Below are 13,881 nucleotides of genomic sequence, written 5' to 3'. Positions count from 1 at the left end.
ACTTAGAGAGATATTACATTAATGTACAAGGGCAGACATAAAACAATATACCTTCGAATTTACGTTTTATGTAGAGAACGAAAGGCTACTTCAAAGAAAATGATCCACTGTCTGACCGTTGTATTAGCTAACGCTGCCAACTTATTCCTTGCTATTGTTTGAGAAGGTAATCTATACCGTTAGATACCGATAGTTAGTTAATTATTTTAGTGAAAACGAAACTTAAGAACGATCCGTTCAGGAGATAGAATGACGCGGGCATGGAAATGACCTATTTCCCTGAGCAGACTACGAAACTGTAGGATTCGGAGTGATCGTAGAGCCACTTTTGAATAAATTGCCACTTTCCTTTGTTTTAATTAAACTAGGTTGAGAAAATTAAATGCTAACAATTACGTTTTGGGAAGCTGAGAAGGCAATAAAACCATCCACCTGTATTGTTTTGTGTAACGGTAACTTCTTGATGTTTGATGTTAAAATCAATATTAATTCTGGCGGTAGATAGCGGCTGAAGTCAAAGATAACTTAAGTGCCGTGTTGTAATAATAACTCAGATGGGTCAGTAGATCGATGTTTTATTAATATGGATGGAAGGCAATGCTCGTAGGCGGTTCTTTTATCGCCAAATAATTTGATTTAACATCAAAGGCAGCAATTTATATTGTGCCTCCATCACTGTGTTACCTGCTATAAAAGTGTGAATTAAAAGGCCGAAAAAAAGAGACTTTATTAAAATAGTTTCTCTCATGTGGATAATACGCACATGCAGCCGGGTGTGCATTTTTTCTCTATGATACCTAAAGTGAACTTGCTTTTTAAATTTAATTGTGCCAAAGATACGTGGGTTTTTTCTGCTGAACCAATGTTCGTAATGAACCATCTCACCATTGAAAATGTAAAACATAAAACAATAAAAATAATTGTTAGGATTTGACTACATTTTATCATATGAAGCATTCATTTAATTCAAAATTCGTCCTCAATTATCGCATTGGCATAGACAAGAAACTAGGTAGGTACAATATTGAGGAAATTCTTGTTTGATAATGTGGGAAATTGCTAGTTTAACTAAAATTAAGGCCACGCTTCAGAGCTACAAGGAGCACTTAGCTCGAAGCACCATCTTGCGACTGGGATCATAGGGGCATATTTATTACGAAGTATAGTATCATCTCATTACTATTACCTTACTCATTTTTGGGTGTGCAAAAATAGAGGTATGTACGTTTTGAAGGCATGCTGCCGAGCGCACATTATGCCGCGACTGTATTAAAACCTCAAATTACAGTTCACCACTTTCTTCATTGATATAAAAAACTCTCGAATCTTTTTTCGTCACTTCAGTCGATGTCGCGATAGTTATTTTTATCTTCATATTTTATGATTATGAAAGACGTAATGAAGTTCTACAAAAAATGTTAAGGAATTCCAACCCACTCTTGAATATCTTTATTTTCGGTATTGTTAAATTGAAAAAAAACTTCAAACGCATTTTTTATTTGGTTCAACAATGTGATACCAAATTGGTTCAATAATGTCAAATTGCCTTCAGGTATTTATTACTATAAATTTTCCGGTGAGCAAAGCAAGTATTTCTCTGTCAGGTATTACATTGAAAGTGACATTAAAAAAATGCGTTTGATCATCGTCCAGCGGACAGCTACAGACAGGGGTCTGCCGTGTCCAGGCCGAACAATGGACCAGTTCCTACTCACTTCACTTTGACGCCAGCGTTGTTTTTGCCGCCGTCACTGCCCGCTGCGTAGGCGAGTTCATTAATCACAAAACAGCTCACAGCTATATAAGCTTCCTTTATCTACCGTGGAGCCGTGTAATATCCGTAATATTTTCCGCTCAACTGTATGCGTCCCAGAATTATATTACATTGTATCTTTCGCAGATCGACATGGAATCTTTCTTCCACGAATTGCCGCCGTGGTTCAAATGGGATCCGCCGCCGAAGGCTGAGACCACGACAACGGAGATGCCAGACGACGATGTGAATTTCAATATATTTCACGACGAAGGAAACATACAGTATTTAGACGAGTCGTACATAAATCTGCATAAAGAGGAGATAAGGAGGCCTTCGAAGGAGAGCCTGAAGCCGGCGTTCGAGAGGACGGGTCCAGATAACAGGCTGCCTTCGGTGGGGGAGGTGTCGTTCGTGGTTCGGAACGAGGCGTTCGAGCGTGGCAGTCTCCGGCTGACCTGCATAGCGAGCATATACAACCTGTACGCGGCACGCGCCGAACTAATTTTCGATATGGAGCAACCAGAGGTTGCGTCCGTGCTCGGCGTCCGTAATAGCGCAGTAGGTAAGTGCAATCGATACTTGTGTATAGCGACTCCGGCTCGCGAAATAGCGCCCGGATTAAACACTACACCCCTATTCTGTCCATCTTGGTTATTCCGTTGTTTACTAATGAGGGTAATTTCAAAAATGTTTTTTTTTTTTGAGATCGTAGATTTTATTGTTAAATCAAGAATGTATTCATGTAGTTAATGTCGATTATATTTAAATGCGTTGGTTTCCAGTAATAAGAAAATGGTCAAGTTTAGTGTGATAAACATAACTTTTGCTGGTTTTTGATACCTACCTATCCAGTAAGAAGTTCAATGAAAATTAGCAAAGATTATGTAAAAATAAAAGACGCAGGGATAGTAACCGAATAAAAATAAATAAAGTTTCAGTATCTACGTCATTAAATTTTAAAAACCACTTAATCCGAGCTTAGTGTCGTTTTACCGTATTAACATCGAAACGTGATGTATTTTAGAAATAGAATACAAAGGTCGTCTACTTTGCTACGGAAGGACTATGAATAGGTACCCATGCATTGTCCAGTAATGCGGTTTAGAACTCGGTTCGACCCCGTTTGCCGTTGGCAAGGCTATAAATAGGGCACTAAGCATTTTTCAATTTATTTTTAAATACACATATTGTACAAATGGGTTTAGTTAGTTTTAGTGTAATTAATTTTAGACATGTTTGAAAAAATTAAAAGTTACAAAGTATGAAACGTGCGTCATTAGGCTTTAATTCAATAGTCACATAAATATAACAACTTTTAATGTATTCAGTATTACAAACAGAAGTATTAGGTATCATTAGCGCTTACTAAAAACTTTTTTGTAGTTGTGATCGTTAAATAAATATAAGTTTAGGAAAATTTCGAACTATTATTACAGTCTACATTGGCTACATTGGGCATATATTTATCTAAGCATGTTCTGTTTTATAAAAATAATTGTATTATTAATCCAATTATTTTGTTTCAGATTCAACATCCCGTAGTCTTTATCGAATAGCCAGCACCCTTATCCCGCTGTTGTACAGCGTCCGGTAGTTCGTTCAACAAACCATATAATTAAGTACAAAATTACTTTTAAGTAATCGCTCTTCGCGTACAATCTCTCATTATGTACAAATTCATTGAACATATCCTATTTCATGAATTTATTATTTTGTTTTACCACGATGAATTTTTAAGTAAGTATCCAAAGATAGTGATGTGACTATCATGTGTCTTATGTTATGTTTAAAATTATATTCGTTTATTTTCCCCTTAGTCATAGGTCGAACAGGCCAAACATAGAGTTAATAAACTGAATTAATCTGAAGATAAGATTAGATGAATTAAATGATGAATTATAGTAGAAGTTGTCTTAAATAAGAAAAGCCAACTGTTACCTTACTGTACCTAAATTATATTTTATATTAATGGTTTTGATGACACATCTCAACGTTTAGTTATTTATCAAAACCAAGACAAGACGTTTTTACCTGTAAATATTATCGTACTGTGAATAGAAAAAATCTGGTGTTTTAATAAAATTATCTTCAAGACGTAAAACGTTTCCGCTGTCACGGACTAAAACTATTTGTAAATAATGTGATAGCTAATAATTAAAATTACTTATAAATAGAAAATCTGTTTCAAACTATGTAATACCTATGTGAACCTTATCTTCCATACTTACAAAGTATCAACGGTATATTAATTATAAAGAAAATTTAATTTCATTATAAGTTGGGGCATATTTTTTACCCTTGACAAAGACTGATGAGTAAAGATTAAAGCGAGGGAGATACATGTCATGTGGTTCTGTTCTCTGTATATAAAATTGTTTTCTACTGAAATCTCTACCGTTTTATTGTTAAAAATATAATAATTTTATCGAAAATCTCCATTGTTTATGAAAAATGGAGATTACTATCACTTTAAAAGAAATTTAAATTTCGGACGTGTCAATAAGATTAGCTATCTGTTACTAAATATTTGTAAATAAATAGTAATACTGTCTAAAAACTATGTAAATGAATATGAATGAATAGAATAAAGGAATATGTTGGATTTGTCTAACAGATAGTTTTTATTTCTTTGTTTTTAAGCAGGAAGACAGGCTGTAACCTACTGGTTCTAAGGTTTGGTAAGTCGTAGATTAATTAAATATATTTTCGGAAAGTTCTGTTTTCCTTAATTAAGGCAAAAAGTAGGCAAGATGTGTATGTTTGCACACATGTTCGTACATCAAACAAATAACGTAAGATTGAGGCGATATTGATAACGATAATTTTCGTCCACGCTAGTACTTAGGCAGAATAACGATGTAATTTCCCCTTGGAAGAGTTCCACCTAAGCCTCAATCAATCATAGTAGGAGATTGAGTCCACAATAAACAGTAGAAAATCCAGCCATTATCCTTATGGAGAAAATCATTTATTGAGCAGTTATTGTCGGAGAAAATGGATTATTCAGCTTGGAATCAAGCGTGATGTATTAGTTGTACCTACTTAAATTCGCGAAGGTATGAACACAGAGATTCTAAGTAAAGATAACAGAATAAGAAACTTTCCTCTGCACGTTTGTTATTGACAGAATGATGGATTAAACGTACTTTGTTTATGATACGAAGCATATTAACGTTGTATTTATAGCTCGAAATGTACTTTTATTTTTATTAGGTATTGTGGTAATGTAACCGCCGGAAAATCCATTTACAAACATTTGGGTAATTCCGATACAAGCATATACTTATTACATGACCGCCCCCGGGCAGGGTGAGCTTACCCGCAACAAAACCAACAATTTATTTTCCAGTATTTACCAATGTCGGCAACCGGCGTGTGGCGCTATTGCTAAACCAATAACAATCAGTTACCCCGTTCTAAGGCTTCGGCCGACACTATTGTCTGGACTCTTCGTTAGTCGCTCGGATCTTTTCATTTACCCAGTTGCATTGATTGGACCAAATCCATCACGGCCCACAGAATCCCTTTTTGCCTGCCTATTGATTATTCCCCCAGTTTCGTGAAAATGAAACTTTTGTGAATTGACGAGGGCGCTCGTGACCCCTAACTAACTTTGAACTCAATAGAAACGGTCTTACGGCGAAATCGAATGAAAAATTCATAAATTATAATGCTTTAGTAATAACAACGTGAGTTCACAAGTTAAACAGATTACGGTAGGAGTAGGGTTGTGTGAAAATTATGGACTTTGAAAATAAAGGGATGTTAATTCAGTGAAAGTTTAAATAAATCCACAGTCGGTCTTAAAAGGAAAGTTGAAGTTTGTTTGTGATAGCTGCGGCCGTGTTTTGGACAGCCTCTGAGAAGCACTCGTGAATGGCAGTTTAAGAGTATATTCCGAAATAATGGGTGCGTAATAAAGCATCGTAGCGAAAATGTTACCTACTATGGTAACTGCTGTGTAATTGTATTCTATTCAGTATCCTGCATTTCATCAGACTTTCAAAAATATGTGGGCATGATAATATCTATCTATTAGTACCTATCTATTCTTCTAAAATGATTCACGATCATTAACCGCCTTGTTAATAAACATGTATTTAATTGAAACCAATTATACAATAGTATTGTTCGCCGACTTCAAACACAATAAATTAAACGTTTCAAAATTATTATTGGACGAATTTAATAACGAATATTGTTTATTTATTTAGGTACTGAGTTCCCAAATTAAGTCTTCATCACTTAAGCCGACCTCAGAGCCCACTCGATGCCTATTCAAGGGCGAGTGCTCTTTAAACTGAAAGGAAATCCCTCCGAGAAATGAATTAATCCGTGTTTCGCTGAGAATTTGTTCTTTACGTAAATCGGTTCGCATTTTTATCCTTTTCGAGCCTTTGTAGCTTCACTGAGCTATGAATATTTGTAAGCATTAGGAAATACTTAACAATTTTCACATAGATAATACCCATGTTTATGAATGTAGCAAAGGATTTATTCTCGACGATAGCGTAATAGGATTAATAATATTGTTCTTCACTTTATACATTTCAGGAAATTAATTTCTCTATTTTTGGTTCAATTCAAGTGGAAAACACTTCTTGTTCTTATCATCGAATAATAATAATAAATAAGTCGCTACCTACTCAATAAACAAAATTTTATTTCGAAAAAGTTGAAGAACACAGCCGATTCTCATTAAACGCGTACCTACCTATTATACATACTTGCTTATGTACTTTATGTCAGTTTGGTAGGTATGCGATCTCATGGTCACATAATATGCTTAATATAATGTGTGCTATTCACTTACATTGATATTTTCATCGTATTCCCAAATTGTCTGCAACATAAACAAAAACTTTGAACCCCTTTTACTTATCTTTATTTTTTCAATTGCGACACCAAAGAAAGTATCACCGTTAACGAGTTGTTCGGTGTCTTTTTTCCAAAATAAAAATAAAAACAGGGTATCAAATCTGTATCGCGAGAAAAAACAACAGAGATAACAATTGCGTTTTCAATAGAAAGAACCATTGATTCAGAAACGCAAAGATAATATCAGTTGGAACAAGGTTTGCGAGGTTTGACATGAAATATTGTCAGTTTTCCGTCAGTATGCATTGTAAAGTATGAGTGATGCGGCATCGACGTGGATGACACGCGACGGCCGCACGCGACCCACAGTCAACAAGGACTTGTTTGCTCTGACCTCATGTTTGTGCTGACAGCCATGTGTGGCTAAATACTCATCATCTTTGTATCAATACCGACCCGGGAAGCATTTGCTACCATGTCAGCTGCAGCAAATTTGTTGAGAACGATACTAGCGCTCTATAACACTGGTAGGTACTGTAGGACCGGGAGATTGCTTGTTTGCTCAAATGAAAAACTTGATTTTGAAATCACGACGTTTATGACGTATGGTGAAGTGACAACTTCAGTATAAAAATCTTAATCTATTCTTTTTCATGGAACGAATTTAAATAATTGTCCGGCCACTACAAAAATATCTATACATATAATAATCTATACATATAATAAATCTGTAAAAAAACTGTGTCTGTACATTGAATATATTAATCTATACATATAATAAATCTGTAAAAAAACTGTGTCTGTACATTGAATATATTAAAAAAATAATAATTGGGTGGGGTTTAGAAACAGTAATGGAGCACAAATCCAAAAAAAAAATTCTGTCTGTATGTCTGTATGTCTGTATGTCTGTATGTCTGTATGTCTGTATGTCTGTATGTCTGTATGTCTGTATGTCTGTATGTCTGTATGTCTGTATGTCTGTATGTCTGTTTGTTTGTACACGCTAATCTTCAGAACTACTGAACCGATTTCAATGATTTTTTCTTTGTTGTGTCAGTATTAAGCCTGGTCAACATATAGGCTATAATTTATCTTCGAAACTTGAAGACCTGATGCAGAACACCAACAGACCAACAAAACTATAAGAGATACAAAAATGGTGCCATGGCAAAAATTGTTTCATATGATGAGCATTTTCAGCTGAGATAATAAATTTGAAGATCTGGAACACCTGATGTGGAACCCCAAGAGCCCAGGGCCTGCAGTCTCGACATAAGATAGCGATTCGATCGCAAACTGACAGTCGCTAAATATTAACGAAAATATTCGCTTGCCATAACGACAGTAACGATAAACGCAAGTCTCGACAGCCGAGATAGCGGGCAACATCGCTAATTATCATGACATATTCGTGTCGGTACGATAGCGAAAACCGTATTCATAGTGCGGTGAATTTGTATTAAAATGTTGCATGTAAAAAAAATCCTTGTATTATAGGGAGAAATGGTAGACAAGATTTGCACAACCAATTTTGTTTCCTTTGACAATTATAAAGAAAATAGATGAACCTTATCATATTAAAACTTTTTGCATCGAACCGTGTAAGTAAAACATACCGTTTTTTAAGAAAACACATATTAAAGATCTTAATAGTTTGCGTACTTGCAATACAGACATAGAACATAAACAAACTGTCAATGTCAAGTTTGTTTGTGCACTTGAACATTGGTTTGATTTATAATAATAATAAAGGAGAACGGTGTATTCATTACTATTCATGGACGGTGAAGTCATTGAAACAGGCGCAGGCCTGCCGGGTGCCAGCAGCTTGAGCGTCAGGTAAGTACATCTACAACGAGAATTTTTTATTCCTATTCTTGGTACTTACTAAATTGAATACTTTGTATACATCCGAAGTATTCTGTGTTTACATAATGACTACTTTAATGTTTCAGGCGTAAGCGTCTGCGTAGCCCTCGTGTTACACCCGCTCAAATTGATGCACTACTATCAATATTAGAAGCGCGTCCATATTTGCACACGCGGAAATTTACCGGCTTGCAGGGCCGGGAAAATTTCGAAACGGGCTGGAGGGAGGTTGCCGAGGAGCTCAATAATCTCCCTAACGGGTCTAGAAAGACACCAGAGCAGTGGATGACGGTAAGTCTTTTCAAAGATTGAATTGGTTTTAATTATAAGCATGTACATGCCACGTCAGTTTTTTATTATTTACTTGAGTTAATTATTCTAATTGTAGGTTTGGAGAGACTTAAAAGCCGCGCTTGCAGTAAGGCGGCAAAATTAAAAAGAACAAAACGTACCGGCAACCGAGGCGTCAGCACTGCTCCTGACCGAGGCCGAGAGCCGGATAATTTCAATAGTTGGGGCAGATTATTCCTTTGGGACAGACTGCCCGGACGCTATGCCAGAGGAAGATGTAAGTTGTGATTATTGTATTCAATACAATTTAATATTCTCAATCTTTGAATGTTGATAACACTAAAAATACTTTTATTGTTATTTACAGTTATTACAACATGAGATGGAGGCTGGGGTGGTAATCTCTGAGGTTCTCACCTTACCTCATTCTCAGGGTAAGTTTTAAATTAATAGGTACTCAATTCAAAATATAATTATTTTAATTTTAATGTTACTATTTATTTTATTACAGCTAGAGATTTTGTGGAATTGTTACCGACTGAAACAAGTAAGTTGGAGTTTTTAGTAACTAGTTGGTTACTGCTATAATATATTTTATTATGTGTATACATCTGTACACTAATGTTACCAAAATATTAATTAACAAAATATTTTAGCAATCAATGACAGCAGAGCAACGGCTGGTTCTTCACCACCACCCATCCAAGAACAAGTGCAAGATGCCCCTCAGTCGCCAGTACTACAAATGAGTAAGTTGCAGTTATTTTGCTCACCTATGTTTATTTTCATTGATTTTTATTTAATGTGTTATAATTGATAATTCCAGCAGTACGTGGCAGAAGGACAGAAACTGTTGCATCATCAACACCACCACTGCGACAGAGACCCAGAAGAAAGAGGAGTAAGCTTAAATTTTATTTATAATAAAACATTAGTTCTGCAGGTGGGTCAGCCAATAATTCCTACAATACCAATAATTTTGGGTATTTTCAGATCTGAATCCTCGCCAAAGTGTTTCTGAGCAATATAGTGCAGCTCGACGAGAATTTCTAGCAGTTGCAGAAGCAAATGCTGCTACAATGAAGGTGTGTTATAGTGTAAATTTCCTCTTAATTATTATACACACTAGCATGCTAGAGAACATTAAGACACATTCAGTAAATCCAACGTTTTTTAGATGCTGGCAACTGCTGCTCAAGCGCAAGCAGATGCTGCCAAGATGCAGGCTGAGGCAGCCAAGGTACAAGCCGAGGCGACGCTGCAATTGGTAAAAGTCGGAAACAAAATAGCTGACGCAATAAATAATTACATAAATAAAAATAATAAATGATATAAAATGTTTTTTATTTGAAACAGTACATAAATGAAAAAAAGTATAATAATTATGTGAAACTAGTGTTAATTAGCCTTCTTCTTATGCGCTCTGCAACAGCTCGCCCAGAACCTGCATAACAAAAATAAAATGTATTGGTGTTAGGTATACATACATAGTAAAATAAAAAATCAGTTCATAAGTTACCTGTAACTTCTAACATATCATCATGGAATCTACTATTATCCACCAGCTGCATGGATGTGGTGGACTCTGGTTCCGGTAATTTATATGTTATCCGCATATTGTGGAGCACTGCACATGCGTTAATTATTAGGCCAGCCATATAGGGTTCGTACATTAACTGGCGTTGGTGTGATAGACATCTAAACACAGATTTTAGCACACCGAAGCATCTTTCTATGATGTTCCTAGCTGAGCAGTGTGCTTCGGTATATTTATATTCCGGTGTGCCAGGCTGTTGATGTTTTATGGGAGTCATTAACCACGGTTCCAGAGGATATCCATCATCACCTAAAAGATTAAAAATACAAAGTAATTTCAGAAGTCGAATGGGCAACCTCTTCGAGGCAGATTTATAATGTTCATTTATTTACCAAGCAGCCAAGCACGGCGGTCCCCATTTTCAAAATGTCGCTTCATTGTTGAGCGCACCGGTGAATTTGCCCATATGTGAGCATCATGTCTCGCTCCTGGCCATCGAGCATTAATATTTAAAATAATAAGATCAGGGTCACACACCTGTAATATATTAAATATGTAAGTACATATTTTTCAAACAATATTTTTAGATATTATAGAACTGAAGGTCAACTTACAGCTTGCACATTTAATGAATGGCCCTCATGGTGACCACTCACATAAGACTCCTCATTGGTCTTAGGAGCTAAAATTTTTATATGGGTGCAATCAATGGCTCCAATTACCCCTGGGAATGGCTGTGGGGCATTTCTAAATTTCTGTTTTGCCGCATGGCGTTCTCCTTGAGTCATTGGAAATTTAATATATTTTCTTAAAAGTTTTTCATTTATTGCCGAAGTTACAGCCCGGATGACTCGGCTAACAGATTTTTGGCTCATGCTACAACCCCACTGCAAGCCAACAGGTTGTTGGTAGCACCCACATGCGTAAAATCGGAGTGCCGTCAGTATCTAATAAGAAGAAAATTTAAAAAAAGTTCAACCTTAGTTATAAGAAAAAATATATTATAGAAATATTATTTATGCACGGTAGGTCGCAAAGACACTTACTTGGGACTCCACAGAAAGTCCGTAAGGCCGTCGTCTTTGGAGAGATGGACGCAGTTCACTTAGTAGCCTGTGAAACATTTCCTTTGAAATTCTATACATTTGAAGAAATTGGCCATCCTCCAAATCCAAGGGATTTTCATCGTTTCGCTTGTTTCGTGCTATTTGTCGACCCATAAGCACATCGCGTCTGTGCTCGAGCACAACTAAGTCCCATGCTAAATATTCAGAAGCCATTATTTATTAAATTACTATTTATTTAATATTTTCTGACGTAAAATAAACAAATATAGGAACGATATCGATAGTAGCTATCACTTAGCGGGCTGTCAAAAACTGTCGCAAGGAAATTCTATGACATAACGATAAATCGTTATCTTACCGAAAATATTCGGTAACTTTGCGATGACACTCGATAGTTTTGGCAGTAGAGACTACCAAAAATCGTTACGATCGGATCGTTAGGACTTATCGACCGAATTTTGTCGTTAAGCGATCGCTATCTTTGTCGAGACTGCAGGCCCAGCTTCTCTATACCATATACAGGTATGACGTTTTAGCAAAAGTTGTTCAATTTGATAAGCACTTTCTATTGACTTATACAAATTGAAGATCTAAAACACCTGATGTGGAACTCCAGGGGCCCAGCTAGACTATAGCATATAGAGGTATGACGTTTTAGCAAAAGTTGTTCAATCTGATAAGCACTCTCTGTTGACGTATAAACATCGAAGATCTGGAACACCTGATGTGGAACTTCAAGAGCAATACTACACTTGAAATGTATAGAAATGAATGATATGAAATAGGTATGGTGAATCAAAAAAAGTAATTAGTCCGTCTTTTAGATAACCCTAAAATAATGGACACGTATTTTGTCATTTCTCTCTCACACAAACAAGACAATAACGAAGATATAACACGCTTGAATTTTGTGTTAAGTCACTCCTTAGTACAAATTTTACATACCTAGACGTGGCGTCACGAGCCCCCACTCTCCGAATTTGTTGCATTATATATATATCATTATTATTTTGTATGTCTCTTCCAGACCTCGGGACTACAGAATTCCGAATTTTCGGGAGGCAAACGTGACGCCGAAGCCAACATGCTGAAGCCCTTTCGAGACAACTTTAATGAAATGGTGACACAAAACCGACGATTATCCCTTTATACACTATAGAAATGAACCCAAGGACAATCCCCGGTGGACGTCGTTAAAAAAAAAAGTCAATCCCCGGTTCTGTGCTATACCATTGCTAACTGTGGATGAATACTACTGGGGCTATTGTGATGGGATGCTAATGGACTAGGAATGGGGAACTACGGGAACTATGGCACCTGCCGATGACAATGTATTAGATACATGTAAAAATGGCAGGTGGAGACTAGGAGGGCAACAGGGACATGAGCGGCTGAAGTGTGAGGATACCTCGGCGGATTTCAAACGCAGATTACGCGCTCCCTGTGGGTCACTTACCACGAGGCACCTATCCTCCGAGCAGGGCTACTAACCCTGCTCTAGCGATTCCACTCTGGACGGTCAAGCCAAGCCAGAGGCGTGAGACCTACCCCCGTCATGGTTCACTCCGACCGGCCAGAGATGGGGGACAGTATACTCTCCCTGGAGAATTCAGTATATATTCCTCGCGGGGTCGCTACTCCCCGTCATCAGCCTCAAATGCCCTGCGGTGCTTATATCTCATTATTATTGTCGTTATTATCTCAAGTGCCTTTGTCCCAATTATGTTAGGGTCGACTTCCAGTCACGATGCAACTGAGTACCAGTGTTTTACAAGGAGCGACTGCCTATCTGACCTCCACAAACCGGTTAACCGCTCAACCCTACGCCCCTTGGTAAAACTGGTCAGATTTACTGGCTTCTGACTACCCATAATGACTGCCAAGAATGTTCAATGACAGCCGGAACCTACAGTTTAACATCCCCTCCAAATAACGGTCATTGGTATCCAAAATATACATACATAGAAAGTACATACGAACTTAGAAAAGTTGCATTGGCAGGTACTTGCCAGACCTGGAATCAAAGACGCACGCTCATACTTGAGAGATTGGTTCTCTACCCACTAAACCACCACAACTTCCACTAAGTCATCACGACTTTGTCGTCTCAGTAACATTTAATGTTTTTTTACGTAATAATACGTGTAATATTTTTGCCACACACAACATAAATGCGGACTAATTAGAATCACTACTTTTATCCCTATGGTCACGCCTATTGCGCTTCAGTTCTCAGCGTTTTGTTTAGTCTGCTGTGCTTTTGCCGTTGAAGTACAAAAATTAAATATATGGAACGTTTCTAATGGCTATGCGTATTCCGTTGTTTACAAGTCACCGGCCCTTAAAATTCAATATCAGACGATTCAGATCTTTGATTTTGCTAACCCCGTCGCTGGCATAAGGGACAGGATCCGCGTACGAAGTCGCGGGCAGAAGCTAGTAATAAATAAAACCTTACAATGAAAAAGTTTCTAACTAAATACTCTACAGTACTAGGTACTTACTGTAGCTCAGGTGATACCGATTTGAAAGAAACTGCT

At 37.0% G+C, this 13,881-nt stretch overlaps 4 protein-coding genes across 5 annotated transcripts in view; 3 read left to right on the top strand and 1 right to left on the bottom strand.

Annotated features, from left to right (window-relative positions):
* LOC110384131 (uncharacterized) overlaps positions 1–4,367 on the top strand; it is a 52,966-nt gene extending 48,599 nt beyond the window's left edge. For both annotated transcript variants that reach the window (XM_021345239.3, XM_021345240.3), the window contains exons 6-7: positions 1,901–2,318; positions 3,283–4,367. In XM_021345239.3, coding sequence (XP_021200914.2) covers positions 1,901–2,318; positions 3,283–3,350 — 486 coding nt within the window. In that variant the 3' untranslated portion in view covers positions 3,351–4,367. The remainder of the gene's footprint in view (positions 1–1,900; positions 2,319–3,282) is intronic.
* A 3,456-nt stretch (positions 4,368–7,823) lies between these two features.
* LOC135116872 (uncharacterized) lies at positions 7,824–8,882 on the top strand. Its single transcript, XM_064034504.1, has 3 exons — positions 7,824–8,416; positions 8,533–8,737; positions 8,835–8,882. The coding sequence occupies exons 1-3, from the start codon at positions 8,355–8,357 to the stop codon at positions 8,880–8,882; spliced, it is 315 nt and encodes a 104-aa protein (XP_063890574.1). The 5' UTR covers positions 7,824–8,354.
* Positions 8,883–8,929: 47 nt separating this feature from the next.
* Positions 8,930–10,074, top strand: LOC135116746 (uncharacterized). The gene is made up of 7 exons (XM_064034265.1): positions 8,930–9,014; positions 9,105–9,171; positions 9,249–9,284; positions 9,394–9,486; positions 9,564–9,638; positions 9,731–9,822; positions 9,915–10,074. The coding sequence occupies exons 1-7, from the start codon at positions 9,000–9,002 to the stop codon at positions 10,065–10,067; spliced, it is 531 nt and encodes a 176-aa protein (XP_063890335.1). The 5' UTR covers positions 8,930–8,999; the 3' UTR covers positions 10,068–10,074.
* Positions 10,065–11,839, bottom strand: LOC135116745 (putative nuclease HARBI1). Its single transcript, XM_064034264.1, has 5 exons — positions 11,321–11,839; positions 10,889–11,221; positions 10,667–10,811; positions 10,257–10,583; positions 10,065–10,181 (listed from the first exon to the last, which is right to left on the bottom strand). The coding sequence occupies exons 1-5, from the start codon at positions 11,552–11,554 to the stop codon at positions 10,120–10,122; spliced, it is 1,101 nt and encodes a 366-aa protein (XP_063890334.1). The 5' UTR covers positions 11,555–11,839; the 3' UTR covers positions 10,065–10,119.
* Positions 11,840–13,881: the final 2,042 nt, after the last annotated feature.

Source organism: Helicoverpa armigera, chromosome 4, assembly GCF_030705265.1.
Source record: "Helicoverpa armigera isolate CAAS_96S chromosome 4, ASM3070526v1, whole genome shotgun sequence".
NCBI classification, from domain to species: Eukaryota; Metazoa; Arthropoda; class Insecta; order Lepidoptera; family Noctuidae; genus Helicoverpa; species Helicoverpa armigera.
Note: the sequence above shows the minus strand (reverse complement) of the source record. Positions and strands in the feature narration are given on the sequence as shown.

Excerpts from the sequence above, each read along its gene's own strand:
- LOC135116872 (XM_064034504.1), top strand. The coding sequence starts at position 8,355 with ATGGACGGTGAAGTCATTGAAACAGGCGCAGGCCTGCCGGGTGCCAGC. Across the intron at positions 8,417-8,532 it reads GCCAGCAGCTTGAGCGTCAG|GCGTAAGCGTCTGCGTAGCC; the intron begins GTAAGTACATCT and ends TTAATGTTTCAG. Across the intron at positions 8,738-8,834 it reads CACCAGAGCAGTGGATGACG|GTTTGGAGAGACTTAAAAGC; the intron begins GTAAGTCTTTTC and ends TTCTAATTGTAG.
- LOC135116746 (XM_064034265.1), top strand. Across the intron at positions 9,172-9,248 it reads CACCTTACCTCATTCTCAGG|CTAGAGATTTTGTGGAATTG; the intron begins GTAAGTTTTAAA and ends ATTTTATTACAG. Across the intron at positions 9,487-9,563 it reads GTCGCCAGTACTACAAATGA|CAGTACGTGGCAGAAGGACA; the intron begins GTAAGTTGCAGT and ends TGATAATTCCAG.
- LOC135116745 (XM_064034264.1), bottom strand. The coding sequence starts at position 11,554 with ATGGCTTCTGAATATTTAGCATGGGACTTAGTTGTGCTCGAGCACAGA. Across the intron at positions 10,812-10,888 it reads ATTCATTAAATGTGCAAGCT|GTGTGTGACCCTGATCTTAT; the intron begins GTAAGTTGACCT and ends AATATATTACAG. Across the intron at positions 10,584-10,666 it reads CCGCCGTGCTTGGCTGCTTG|GTGATGATGGATATCCTCTG; the intron begins GTAAATAAATGA and ends TTAATCTTTTAG.